The sequence below is a fragment of the Sorex fumeus genome, unplaced genomic scaffold (genome assembly GCF_029834395.1).
Source record: "Sorex fumeus unplaced genomic scaffold, SorFum_2.1 ptg000100l, whole genome shotgun sequence".
NCBI classification, from domain to species: domain Eukaryota; kingdom Metazoa; phylum Chordata; class Mammalia; order Eulipotyphla; family Soricidae; genus Sorex; species Sorex fumeus.
The window spans coordinates 476,688-491,117 of NW_026606157.1; the positions used below are offsets into that span (position 1 = coordinate 476,688).

The following is a 14,430-nucleotide window of genomic DNA, read 5'->3' on the forward strand; positions in this document are numbered from 1 at the left end:
CCAGCCACCCCCCACCCCCAAGACACCCTTGATAGATTTCCACAATAGTTTCTAGAATATAATTCAATTTAAAGAAATTGTTTGCTGAGGGCTAACACAGTCTTTAGACTCCAAATACTACTACTGTGTTCATTGGCTGTGCCTGAGTGAGGTCCTAGGTTTGATCTCCAGAACTGAAAAGAAAAAAAAATTAGAAAAAAAGAAAAAAATTAAAAAAAAAACTATACTGCACTTAACCATTATTAATTTAAGCTAGATTCTTCAAATTTGGGGTTGCAAACTGCAATCCACTAACTACAAATTTAGACTTTGATTTCTGTTTTTGTTTGTTTGTTTGTTTGTTTCCTCTTAAAAGTTTTCATTGAACTTTTTCTTTTGGGGGGATTTGACTTTCTAGATGTTATCATGAAATGAAAACTCCAGTTTCTGACTGAATTCAGAAGATCTCCAACTACATGCCTATTCATATATTTAGGTGAGAAAACACTTAATCCCAAAAAGGCAGAAGCTATCTAGAACTTTTCCTATTCCATAGTATGAAGCTGTTAGCGTTCAAAAAAGGCATGTGGCTCTGTTTACCTCGAGATAAATGGATGAAGAGGTGAATGGGGTTGATGTTGATGGATGTTGATGCTGAATGCTTCCAAATAACTTCTAAGTAATTATTTTATACAATTTTATTTAGTTGTAATCATAAGTTGTATTCAGAAGTCTGAATGGATAAGACTTTCTTTTTTTCTCAGAGAAAATTATAATAGGAATTTTCCCTCTAAAACTGTATGTTTTTGTAATATTATCTTTATTTATTGGGGCTAGGGGGTAGGCCACATCTGGAAATTCCTGATTCTGTGCTTAGCAGTGCTGGGGCTTGGAATCTAACCCTGAAGAAGCAGGGCTGGCCACAGTGAGGTTAGTTAGTGCCTTAAGCCTTATACTATATCTCTTGTCCTTCTTTCTCCTTTACCTTGAATGATTACTGTTAAATTCAGAAGGCCAACGCAGAGACTAGAGATGTGACTCAGTGGTTAAGCACTTGCTCTGTGTGTGTATAAGGGTTTAATCTTCGGTGCCTGGGTTCAATCCCTAGCTCTACAATAAAAGAAACAAAAATCAAAGGGGTGAAGCTAAGTTATGTTAAATAAGAATTCATATGAAGTAAGAGTCTTTGTTTCCATTCTAATTTACTAAGACATGCTGAATACTGGACCAGCATAAACATTTTAACCAGATTTGATAATGCAAGTAGATGATATTATGGAATAAAATAACCCACAAATCAGGTACGTTTATATATTGTATTTACTATCATATTACATGAAGAACTTAACTTAATAATTGAAATGACTCCACAAGTGAGTCACTCTAGGTATGATGGACTAGTTTTTGCAGTTTATAAAAATTTATTTTTATTTTGGGGTTACACCCATCAGTGTTCCGGGCTTACTCCTGGTTCTGTGCTTAGGGATGACTGGTGCTTAGGGAACCATATATACTGCCAGGGATTTGAACCAGGGTTAGCACCATGCAAGGCAAGCACCTTAGCCCCTTGTACTATCCCTAAGGTCCCAGAATTCCCTTTCTTAAAGACCATAGTAGTTACTTAGGTATGTTTCCAGTGCTTTTAATACCAATCATAATCAGTATATTTAGTTCTGGGATATATATGTTCCCCAATCCATCTTCAAGGATAAACTTTGAAAAATTAGCTTTAAAATTTTTTAAATAAAAAAGTGATTTTACAATATTTTTTTAAAAGTCATTTTATTGTGTTTATTTTTTGTTTTGGTTGTGAGGCTGCACTTGGCGGTGCTCAGCTCCGGCAGGCTCGAGAGACCATATAAAATGTCAGGGATCAAACCCAGGTGGGCCACGTGCAAGACAAATGCCCTCCCCACCATCCCATCACTCTGTTTTTGAGCCATACCTGGCAGTGCTCAGGGGTTTCCTCTAGCTGTGAGCCCAGGGGTTACTTCTGGCAGGAATTGAGGATGCTGTGAAGTGACTGGGATCAAACCTGGGAGAATTTGTGCATGGCAAGGTCTTACCCACTGTGCTATCTCTCTAGTCCCCAAAAAGTCATTTAAAAACCATCTGCAAATGACTTTGACAGATTGGCACTCCCAGCGTCCCTGGCATAGCCCTGCTGGGCAGGCTTTCAAAACAAAAGATAGACACCAGCATATCGATTACCAACTCCTTTCTCTGGAAAATGTAAGTTTTATGTGATTTGTTATAATATGGTAACTGTCAGTGAAAATTCACGCTGGGAGGGCCCAGACCTATCTGCACAGGAGAGTTGATGTTAAACTTTTTGTTGTGGTGGTTCCCTAGAGACCTGTGGCAGGCAGTGGGCAATTGCTGGCCAGCAGGAGGAGCTCTTGGTCCCTGCACCCCAATTCTCCCCAAGCTTCTGCGTTAGCTCTGTTTTCCCAGTGATTCTTGCCATGTCCAACACATACAGAAAACAATAATGATGAAACAATTTGGTCTCTGAGATTTACCTCTCAATTAACTTTAAAGAAGAGTTAGAGGTAAGTTATATAAGATAGATGCTGTTTTCATCATTTTGAAGCTGGACTAGCGATTCACATGGATTTACCATATTATTATCTCCATTCCTATGGGTGTTGGAACTTTCCCAATAATAATAATGAAAAACATGACCCCTGCCAGCGACTGAGATTTAGTGTTTGTGCTTTCTGAGGTTTTCTGTTTCTCTTGGCTGTCACTTTCTTCCACTGTTCAGCGTGAGTCTAGCTGTCATACAACGTTCTCACAGTTGGGAGGGTAGGAGTAGATTATCGGTAATGTCGGGAACTTTCCAGGAGGAAACAGCAGCTACTAACTAGTTGTGAGACTACCTTTCACTTATTTTGAATAAAAAAAACTATAGCCACCATGGGATGGAGAAATAATATGCAGAGGCCAGGGCGTTTGCCTTGCACTTGGTCTACCCAGGTTCAATACTCAGCACCCAAGGTGGTCTCCCAAACACCATCAGGAGTGACTCCCGAGTGCAGAGCCTTAAGTAAGCCATGAGCTCTGCTGGATGTGGTCCAAAACCCAAAACCCCAAACGACTACAATAAAGCAACCCCCAAGACCACAAACATAAGTTGACCCTGCTGATGACATGTTTTTAAAGGTAAGTTCTGATTTCTGATCAGAAAGTAGAATATCAAAGTCATTCAGCATTTACCAAATGGTCATTTGAGAAATCTCTACTTTATCCCTGGGGATATTAAAATAGTAAATGTTCCTTGCACTTAAGAAGAGGAGTCTAGGGGCTGAGCAATAGCACAGTGGGTAGGGCGTTTGCCTTGCACGTGGCCGACCCAGATTCAATTCCCAGCATCCCATAGAGTCCCTTGAGCACCGCCAGGAGTAATTCCTGAGTGCAGAGCCAGGAGTAACCCCTGAGCATCGCTGGGTGTGGCCCAAAAAGCGAAAGTACAAAACAAAAGACAAAAACAAACAAACAAAAAAACCGGGGTGGGGATGGGGAGAGTCTATTTGGAGACACAGAAATGCTATGATAATTCATGTAATACAACTTTTAAAGAAACAAAAGCTACCATGCATTTACTGGTTCTGGTTTATACACCTGTTTTAATTTTTTAGGTCTTGAGTATTCATCTTAGTGCTGAAGAAATACAAGGCACTTACAATCTGTATGGGTGACACATTCACATAAGGTCTACCTCTAACCCTTTCTAAATTTTATGCCTGTATTGTGTTAACTTGCCTTCTGACTTCATTAGTTCTTGAAGCTATATATTTTCTCTTCCGGGGTGTGTTCAGAGCCATAATCACAAGAAATCTGCCATGGGATCCTTTTAGAGAACAAAGTTATCTTGTTGCTTTATTATATTTATGACTAGTGTCAAGATTTCTCTGTTATTTTAAATTTCAAATAATCTGGAATAACACAGTCTTATATCAACATTACCAAAATATCCATATTGCTTACCTTCCTGGCTGTCTGACTTTGGTGGTTTCAGCCGCTGTTTGAGAGTGTTGTGGAAGAGCTTTTTCATCAGTGTTTTCTGGAGGTTTCTGATGGAATGTGCTGATGTCCAAGCTTTGCTAGTCTCTGCTGGGTCCCTCTGCCTGTCTGGTTTACAGGCTATTTCTGCATGGCTACATTCTCAGGATGATTCTGTTTTCTCTATTAATGTAAAATTAGTATTTAGTAAATATTTGAAAACACAAATAGTCAAACTTAATTTTCTCTGAAGGGCTTTTTTTTATTGTAGAAAAGTGCTGTACAATTGGGTGAATTTAGTTTTTTTCATTTCATTTTTTCATCATCCTGTTATTCGTCGATTGCCTCGAGCAGGCCCCAGTAACGTCTCTTTCATCCTAGCCCTGAGATTATATTAAAGGCTCTTTAGGAGAATGAGACCCATCATTGTTACTGGTATTTGGCATATTTGGTACGTCACGGGGAGTTTGCCAGACTCTGCCCTGTGGGCAGGCTACATTTGATAGCCTGCAAGTGTGTAGAATTTAGTTTAGTGGCAAATATATTTTTTGATAGCAGTTTTCCTGTTTTGGAATTATATGTTGTCACCTATTTGAGATTTACCATGATTGGTACAAATACAAATTTTCTATAGGTATATAACTTGCTACCTATGCCAAGTGCATCACAAAGGAATGAGGGTAAGATGACCTATGTACTTGAGGTAGTAGAATATTAAAGTCTAAGTAGCCTATGAGATATATAATTAACATTGTAATCCACAGAGGATGTATTTTAAATAATAGTAGGAAGCAGTGGGGTCATATTGGTATGGATTGGAGAGATGTGTCCACAAGTCAGGGGATGCTAGTACACCAGGAGCTAGACTAAGCAAGGAAATGATTCTCTTCAAGGGCCTTTAGGCTGAAGAGGCTTTTGCCATCTTTTAGACTTTTGGAAACCTAAAGAGGTCTTTTGGCTATTGACATCCTGCGATCCTTTATCCTTCTAATCCCCAGAACTATGAAGTAATATATTTCTGCCATGCCACCAAATTTGCAGACATTTGTGAAAATAACCCTAGGGAAGTGACATGGGATTTGTTTAATAAACAAGTAAAACTATAAAAGTTATTTAGATGATTATTTGATGGACTTCGAGAATCTCAGCTTCCTTTGGAGCTTCTCTAACTGGACTTGTATCTAGTGCTGATTTTATGCTGACCCCACAGCTCAATGCGGGAGGAATACTGGAAGTCAGAAAACAAAACCAGAGAACTTCATTACAGCATTGCTCTTCAAATGTGGTACCCCCTTCCCACCCTGATGCTGTCATTGACCTTTCAGAGTTAACTGGTAGTTGCTTTAAGGATTATCTCTAGAGGTTTTTTTTTTTTTTTTTTTTGGTTATAGTCAGTAGAAGGGCTGGAGCGATAGCACAGCGAGTAGGGCGTTTGCCTTGCACGCAGCTGACCCGAGTTTGATTCCTTCATCTCTCTTGGAGAGCCCGGCAAGCTACCAAGAGTATCCCGCCTGCATGGCAGAGTCTGGCAAGCTCCCCGTGGCATATTCAATATGCCAAAAACAGTAACAACAAGTCTCACAATAGAGACATTACTTGTGCCTGCTTGAGCAAATTGATGAACAACAGCAGGTCAGTGTTACAGTGCTATAGTCAGTAGAAAATATTGGCTGGAGTGTGCCTTTCATCTTTTTTTTTTTCTTTTTGGGTTACACCTAGCAATGCACAGGAGTTACTCCTGGTTCATGCACTCAGGAATTACTCCTGGCGGTGCGTGGGGGACCATATGGGTTGCTGGGAAACGAACCTAGGTCGGCTGCATTCAAGGCAAACGCCCTACCTGCTGTGCTATTGCTCCAGCCCCGTGCCTTTCATCTTAACCAGAATCGAACCTCTCTATACAGTGTGTGTGTGTGTGTGTGTGTGTGTGTGCGCGCACACACGCATTCAGAGCGCCACACAGGCAAGACATACACTCTCACCCTGAATTAGATCCCTGTACCCATTTTCCCTACCGTGTAATAATTATATTTTTATTTTACTTAAATTTTAAAATTTTATTTTTTTTAAACACTGTGACTTACAAAGTTGTTCATAATACAGTTGTTTCAGCTATTCGATATCCCAACACTAATCCCACCACCATGTGACCTTCCTTCCACCAGTATCCCCAGTTTCTCACCCACCCACCAAGCCTGCCCCTTAGCAGACACAAACAGATTTACTTCATATTGCTTGTTGCAATAAAATGAGAAACGGAATGATCAGAAAATAGATCAATAAAAATCAAATTGTGATAATTGTTATAGCTCACAATTTGACCATGTAATTTTTAAAGTGTTTTATCCAGTATCTCCAACTAAAGTGGATGATAATTGAAAGTAATATCTGAGAATATGTCACACCACATCTCTTTCTTCTTTTGGGTATTGTGGTTTGCAATAGAGGTATTGAGTGGCCATCATATTTGGTCTGTAGTCTACTTTCAGTCCACATCTCCCATCCTGAGCGGGGCCTCCTAGCACCCTTTACTTGGTGGTTCCTTCTCTATCTGAGCTGGAAAGGAATTATTCTTTTTTATTTTTCTTTTTGGGTCACACCTGGCGATGCACGGGGATTACTCCTGGCTCATGCACTCAGGAATTACTCCCAGCGGTGCTCAGGGAAACCATATGGGATGCTGGGTATTGAACCGCATGCAAGGCAAATGCCCTACCCGCTGTGCTATCACTCCAGCCCCCTGGAAAGGAATTATTCTTACACATAGATTATACTTCATTTCTTTCTGGTTGACAAAAATACCTTAGTTTTTATTGAGATTGTGACTTTGTTTTGCAGTACTGAAACATTTTTGTTGGAAAAATGTCTTCAGAGTCAGAAAAGGATAAAGAGAGGCTGACTCAAGCTGCCAAAACATTCTTCTTTCAAATGCAAGAAATTTCTTCCTTGACAAAAACTTTCACTGAAATGTTTAACAAAGGTATGCATGCTCAGATTAATTTGGGACCTGAGAAAGAAGAAGGTTTTGTTAAAGATGTCTTTGAACAAATTCTCAAAGTCTTTAAGGAGATGCAAAGTGTACTGGACAACAAAATGCAATCTTTGAGTTCCAGTTTTTCAGCTGCTGTTGACAAGGTTAGTAATCTAAAGGCGATTCCTCAAAAAGCTAAAGAAATATTAAAAGCAACACCAACCATTGCTCCCATGCTGGATACTGGTAGTAACATCTTTATCAATTTGGAGTCTACTCTTGCACTCCTAATGGAATATCCCATCATGAATCTCAAATTAGTTGATGTCTATAGAAAAGAGATCACAGAACCATCAGGTGCGACCACCTCTAAGAAGTCTGAAAGATCAGAGTCACCAGAAACCGTTACAAAAGATACCCTGCAAACTTTGCAGGAGACATTAAAAATAGAGACCAAAGAGAATAGCACGGCCTCCACTGCTGATCAGTTAGAGCAAATTACTAAGAATCTGGGAACAATCTTACAGATCCTCCAAACAGGCATCCAAAGTATGGAAAGCTTAATTTCTATGTCTCCGAAGGCAAATTAACCTGTGTGAGTGCAACAGGAGATGTGCTCATTTCACCAGAAAAATCCTTTCCAATTCTGTGAGCTTTTAGAACTCCCCAAGATTCTTTGATGCCAGACATGGGGACAGAAGTGTGAAGAACAGTCACCTAGCAAATAATTTTCCTCTAGGTTTGATTTATTCAAATAAAAATAAAGCGTACTTGAAATGTGATTTATTAGAAAGAATACATTCTTCCCCAAAGCAAGGTACTATGGAACCAGGAAAGATTTGCAATGGATCACCTTACAAACCCTTATCAAGGCATACATATTTTGATTGGTCACTCCACAGTCACCTTACACCATCACTGACATACACAATCCAGTTGGTCATTTCAATCTGATTATAGGTCACAACCAATCTGATAGGAGAAACAAATAAGGGACGGAGATACATAATGTATTAAATCCAGGTCACTGCATAGAGAGTTGGTGTGGTGTGGAAGAAGTAGAAGAGAGAAGAGGCTTCATGAGTGACAAAAAGGAAGGAGAGCAGAGTGGTAAGGAGAAAGTAGTGGAAGAGTACGTAGAGAACAGAATAGAGCAGAGCGGGGTTGGTTCAGGATTCAGAGGTTTCTGTGTGCGGCTGCAGCCTGCAGAGACAGACCTGAAGAGTCATTAAAGAGGTGTAAACCGTAATGCCCAAGAGTAGAGAGAGAGTATGGGGGAAATTGTCTGCCATGGAGGCAGGGGGAAGGTGAGAAAGGTGGGAAAATTGTATACTGGGAACATTGGTGGTGGAGACTGTGCACTGGTAGAGGGATGGGTGTTTCATCACTGTGTGATTGAAACTCAAACATGAAAGCTTGTAACTGTATCTCACAGTGATTCAATTAAAAAAATTTTAAAAAAGGAAGAAAATGAAAAAGAAGTGTTAAATGACAGGCTGTAAATCAGAAGATCTCTGGCAGTCCCTGTGCTCATCTTACACAATGTCCAAGTTGATGCCAGCTGTAACAGTTCTGTTGAAACAAAAAAAATGTTTTACCAACAGAAAATTAGATTTGTTTGTAAACAACAAAAGAATTATATGGGAAGTGGACCCTCTTGAATTACACAGGTGCTTCCCTGCACTGGAGTTAGTGTTCTAGTGGGTTCGGGTGCTCATGTTCTTGTCCTCAACTGCTTGATAGAAATCTAGGGACTGGAGACCCCATGGCTGAATTCAGAACAGACTTTCCTTAAGGAGAGGGAAAGGAAGGTGGGGGCTCCCACACTATGGGAGGGGTCTACTAAAGAAGGATTCTGGAGAAAAGCCCTTCTCCTTTGACAATTTTTTAACAAAGGTGGGTGGGAAAGCATTTCTTTACTATGGTCCTCTTAAGAATGTGCGCGATTAAAACAGGGGAGAGGATGATGAGATGATTCTCTTCTGGTATCCTGATCCAACAGGGCCTTGGTCATCCAGCGATCAGCCCATCTAGGCCACCCTTTTCCATACAGATGATGCCCTTTCTTTGGGCCATTTCCCTAATCTGGCCCTGTTTGCCCTTTTGTTCCTGTCATTAACAGCACCTTATACTGGCCTTTGAGGGACTGTAGCTGGGTAAAGAAGACATTCTTCCTTTTCCTGGGGCCTGGAAGCTGTCTCTGCTAGGGACAGAGAGCATGTTGCAAAGTTGCTGTAGTTTTCATTATTTATTTGAGTGGGGAGCACCTCAAGTGCTCAGGGACTACTGGTTCGGTGTGTAAGGGTTGCTCCTGGCAATGCTTGGCAGACCATGCAGTGCCAGGGATCAAATCAGGGCTCACCAACCCTTTGAACCAGTTCTCTGGGCTCTGTGGTGCTTTGATTGTGTTTGTGTCAGAAGCTTGTCTAATCTCCTATCTCATTTAAATAGGATTTCAGGATAATGATTTTTACAATACCTAATTGGATCTCTTTTGAGAATAAAGCAATGACAATATCCCTATTTCCTTATTGGAATACTCCTTTTAAGAACACCTGTTATTTTTAAAATAAAACATTTTTTTTCTCACTTAACGATTTGAAATTTTGTTTTCCTTTATTTTGTATTTTTCGAAGGCCATACCTAGTGGTGCTGGGTGATTATGTGAGGTTATTGCATGCAAAGCATATCCCTCAGACGTCTGAAATAAATCATGGAAAACTAAGATGAAGAGGAAGGAGAGGGAGTTGTAGTTATTTACTCTTTAGTCTACTATGTGATCTCTTCCACCAACATTACCAGACGCTTCGTCATGGCTGTTTTGGAAGTTGCCACTTGTCAGTCTGAGCCCCAGATTTTTCTGTGACATCAAAGCGATCATTGCAATCATCATTGGAATGTTCAGTATAAAATCCCTTTTGTGATCTCAAATAGCATGTCCTATGGTGAGGTTCAAGTTATTTGAGCTTAGAAGACCCAGAGAAAAGGATGTATTGCAATACATGAGCGTTTTATTTCCTTTTGGTCTTGATGCTGAAACCTTACTCATTGCAATAAGTGTTGTTAATAGCTCCTGAATGGAAGAGAATTTTGAGCTGGTCTCTAAACGGAAGGAGGAGGCTACCAGGACACTCACTTTGCAACTTTTTCAGGGCCTGTTTGTGTCCAGAGCTTCACCCTCCCCTTGATCTTACTATTCTGTCCCAGGTTGTGGCAATATTTGGGAAACAGGGATGAGGGAGAATTCACATGGAAATAACTGGCACAAGGACCAAAAACATCCTGGGGCAGAGTCTTTCCATGAACTGAGAGGAAGGACCAGTGGCCTGGTCCAGGAACATCCTGACCAGATGCCAGTGGGAATGGCAGCGAGTGTAGCCTCTTGATGTTAGAACTGGTAGTTGCCCCGTTCCACAAGGATGGTCTTCCGGACTCCGACTCTTCTGAAGCCTATCAGGGACATTCTCTCCCTGCTAGGTACCACCAACCTGCCCAGTCTGGTGGCTTCAAGTCTCCTGTTGCTTCCCAGCTGGCAGAAGATTAGGGGAAGACACACCCTCAGCCCTAGAACTCCCCTATCACATTTTCCACAAACACTTTGGTTTTGCTTCTGGCGTTTTCCCAAGCCCTTCAGGTTTTGAAGAACCAGAAAGAAAAGAGTCGTTTCTGGGCCTGGAGCGATAATACAGTGGGTAGGGTGTTTGCTTTGGCATGAGACTAACCTGGGTTCGATCCCAGGCATCCCATGTGGTTACCCCAAGCACCACTAGGAGTGAATTCCTGAGTGCAGAGCCAGGAATAACCCCTGAGCATTGCCGGATGTGACCCAAAAAGGCCAAAATAACTAACTAAATAAAGGTTGTTTCTATGGGAGGGCACTCTGATTCCCATTCCAAGGCTCTGAGTACATTAGGGTCTCCGAAACCTAATGAAGAGAAAAGCGAATTGGCATCAAAACTGAACAAATAGAGCAAAACACAAGGCCATTTATTGTCATAATAAAGAGGAAAGAAGATAGGAAATTATGTAATACAATAGTTATCTTTTATAATCAATCTAACCGTTCAGTACTTGTTTGGTAAACCATAAAGCCCAAAAGGAAGAGAGAGAGAGAGAGAGAGAGAGAGAGAGAGAGAGAGAGAGAGAGAGAGAGAGAGAACTCAAACCAAGAATTCTGATGTCCCAAGCAAGTCAAACTCTACAAAATTTTTCTTTCATTGACTTTATTTATGTATTTGGCCACAATTGGCTGTGCTCAGGGTTTACTTCTGACTTTACACTCAGGGATCACTCCTGGTGGGATTTGGGGTACCATATTGGGTGCCTGGATTGAATCTGGGCCAGTCATGTGCCAGGTAAAAACCCTAGCTACTGTACTATTGCTCCAGCCCCCTCTATTTTTTAAAGGAAGAGTTAATATAAAACTCTAGTATATTCACAATGTATGAAAAGCACCATATTATAAAGATAAAAGCTAATGAGGTTAGGACACTCTTGTATACATAAAATGGAAGGATTACATGATTTAATAAAATTACCATAGGAGATAAGATATCACACAACTTTACAGTGTGTGTGTGTGTGTGTGTGTGTGTGTGGAGAGGGTTGTTGGGCCACACCCAGTGGTGTTCAGGGTTTATTCTGGCTCTCTGCTCAAAGGTTACTTCCCGTAGTGCGGGAGGCAGAATGGGGGTGGGGATGGAGAGGAGCAGTTGTGGTGCAAGGGATTGAATTGGGGTCCGCTTCTTGTAAGGCAAGAGCCTTATCCCCTGTATTTGCCTCTCTATCCCCCAGCGTAGTCTTTTTCTCTATTTAATCACTGAAATTTGCAAAGTTGCTCACAATACAGTTGTTTCAGACAATTCAATATTTCAACACCAGTCCCACCACTGGAGTACAAAGTGTGGGTGCATTCGGTGTCTGATGAACAAAGGAACGAAGGAATGGGGCGCTAGGCTGGTTGGTAATCAGTGATCCTTTATTTCATTTCCTTCCCTACTTCTCTCTCACAGCACTATGGGAAGTAACCTTTGAGCAGAGAGCCAGAATAAACCCTGAGCACCGCTGGGTGTGGCCCAACAACCCTCTCCACACACACACACACACACACACACACACACACTGTAAAGTTGTGTGATATCTTATCTCCTATGGTAATTTTATTAAATCATGTAATCCTTCCATTTTATGTATACAAGAGAAAATTATATAGAAATTATATAGAAATTGTGAAAGGTGGGGACACACATAGGTGGGGTTGAACATTATCATAACAATAAATAAACAGATGTAAAGCCCCTCCTTCAGAAAGGGAAGTTCTTCTAGGAGATTAATTCAAGGGTTCAGCACTGGATTACTAGGAGATCCTCTTAAAGGCAGGATTCTAAGGGTGTATTGCTTTCTTCTTTCCTTAGCTAGTAATCCACTTATTTCTGATCATTTTGTATGAACACAGTAAGAGATATATTAAGTTTAAAAGTTGGCTCTTCCTATATATATCCCAGACCACAGTCCTCAGACCAGGTTAGTCTTTCCTAACCCCAGCAGAGTCCTTATTCAGTTATGTCTTTTTGGATCATGACAGAGTTTATTCCATGACCGTGCTCTTAACTTTTTACACTTCTTATGGCATTTAGCCTGTCCCTTTTCAATGCCAAGGTAGCTTACAGCTTTCCCTGGGTCCATCCAATTCCCTCATCAGGACCTCCTTTTGGTGGGGGTGGGGGTTTTTGGAAGTAAGGGCAACTGAAGCTTAAGTAAGGTAAATATGATGGGTGCCCAGAAGCAAATATTATTTGGAGTCAATTAACTTCCATGTTATAAAAACATAGCATCAACTGTCTTCCTGTGTTTATACAAAAAGGATATTGCTAAACCATGCTGGCAAAAGACATAGAGGAAAGAGAAAAGCAATATAGGATTATTTAATTATTTAATTATTTCCACCTGATGGAATTAGGTGTGCCTCAGGAGGTGAGGCAATTAGGTGGTGGGAGTAACTCAATAAACCTAAACTCCCTGCAGGAGGAGCAAGGACAGACCAATGTTATTCAACACATCAGCAGTGTGTCCTTACCTCCACCAGTGTCCCTAGTTTCCTAAACCTCCAGCCTTCTCCCTTAGCAAGTACTAATTAATTTACTTTATATTGCTTATTACAACATATATCTCATAACGGTATTGCTAAAATCATAGCCCGAGGGACTTACTGAGCTGTTAGGTTCTAGTTGGACTGTCTGTATTATTGTTTCCACTCATCATCTTTCTCTATCCTTTTTTTTTCTTTTTTGGGTCACACCCAGCGATGCACAGGGGTTACTCCTGGTTCATACAATCAGGAATTACTCCTGGCCGTGCTTGGGGGACCATATGGGATGCTGGGAATTGAACCCGTGCAAGGCAAACGCCCTACCCACTGTGCTATCACTCCAGCCCCTCTTTCTCTATCTTTTATGATCCCTCCTTCCTTCCCTTTTCTCCTTCCCTCCCCCCTCCCTCCCTCCCTCCCTCCCTCCCTCCCTTCCTTCCTTCCTTCCTTCCTTCCTTCCTTCCTTCCTTCCTTCCTTCCTTTCTTTTTTCCTTCATAAACCTTTGCAATCTAAGGGCCCATTTTATCTTCAGATGATATTTCAGACTACCTTTAACAAGGAGGTAGAAATTCAATGCTATTTATTTATTTTTTAAACTGGTCTTACAAAGTTTTGTGAATGTAGATTTTGGTTATTTTTAAATCAGTGACCTGTTTTCGAGTCTTCTTGTTAAAAAACTTTGCACTGCAGGAAGAAGTGAAGATGTGAACTGTATCCACTTGCCCTTAACTGAACCACAAATCTACATAACTCACGATCACAAGTTCTCTCTCCAAAGATTTGCTCTTTAAGTTAACAGCTGCAGAAGAGAAAAATGTTATCTTCCTAAAAACTTGCTTATTCTCATAATCGAATATATTACACGTCAGATTTCTGACTTTTCTGATTCCAGATATTTGGCATCAGGCCCTGGAATTCACATGTCTGTCAAGTTATAAAGGGCTACCGTCTCTGCCACTGGTGCTGGGAGCATGTTTTGTTTGTTGCTTTGGTTTTTGGGCCACACCCAACAGTGCTCAGGGCTTACAACTGGCTCTGTGCTCAGAGATTACTCCTAGCAGTGCTCTGGGGATCATATATAATGCTGGTATTAAACTCGGCTAAGCTGTGCACGAGGCAAATGCCCTACTTGCTGGTCTAGCTTGCCAGTCCTGTGGGAACATGTGTTAAGAATCACTAATCTATCTCAGATCAGGGGAATAAAATTGAGAGTCTAGACACAGACCTTCACATCTACAGATAGTTCATTGTTGATAAAGAAGCAAAAAGTATGAAGTGAATCAAGGAAAACTTCAACAAATGTTTGTAGGAAAACTGGTTTGTCACATGCAAAAAAAAAAAAAAAAAAAGGAACTCAGCTCTGTTTCTAACACCATGCACAAAACT

At 40.8% G+C, this 14,430-nt stretch overlaps 1 protein-coding gene across 1 annotated transcript; it reads left to right on the forward strand.

The window, feature by feature from the left end:
• Positions 1–6,846: 6,846 nt before the first annotated feature.
• On the forward strand, positions 6,847–7,545 carry CUNH12orf60 (chromosome unknown C12orf60 homolog). Its single transcript, XM_056134593.1, has one exon. It carries the CDS (start codon positions 6,847–6,849, stop codon positions 7,543–7,545), a length of 699 nt encoding a protein of 232 aa, XP_055990568.1.
• Positions 7,546–14,430: the final 6,885 nt, after the last annotated feature.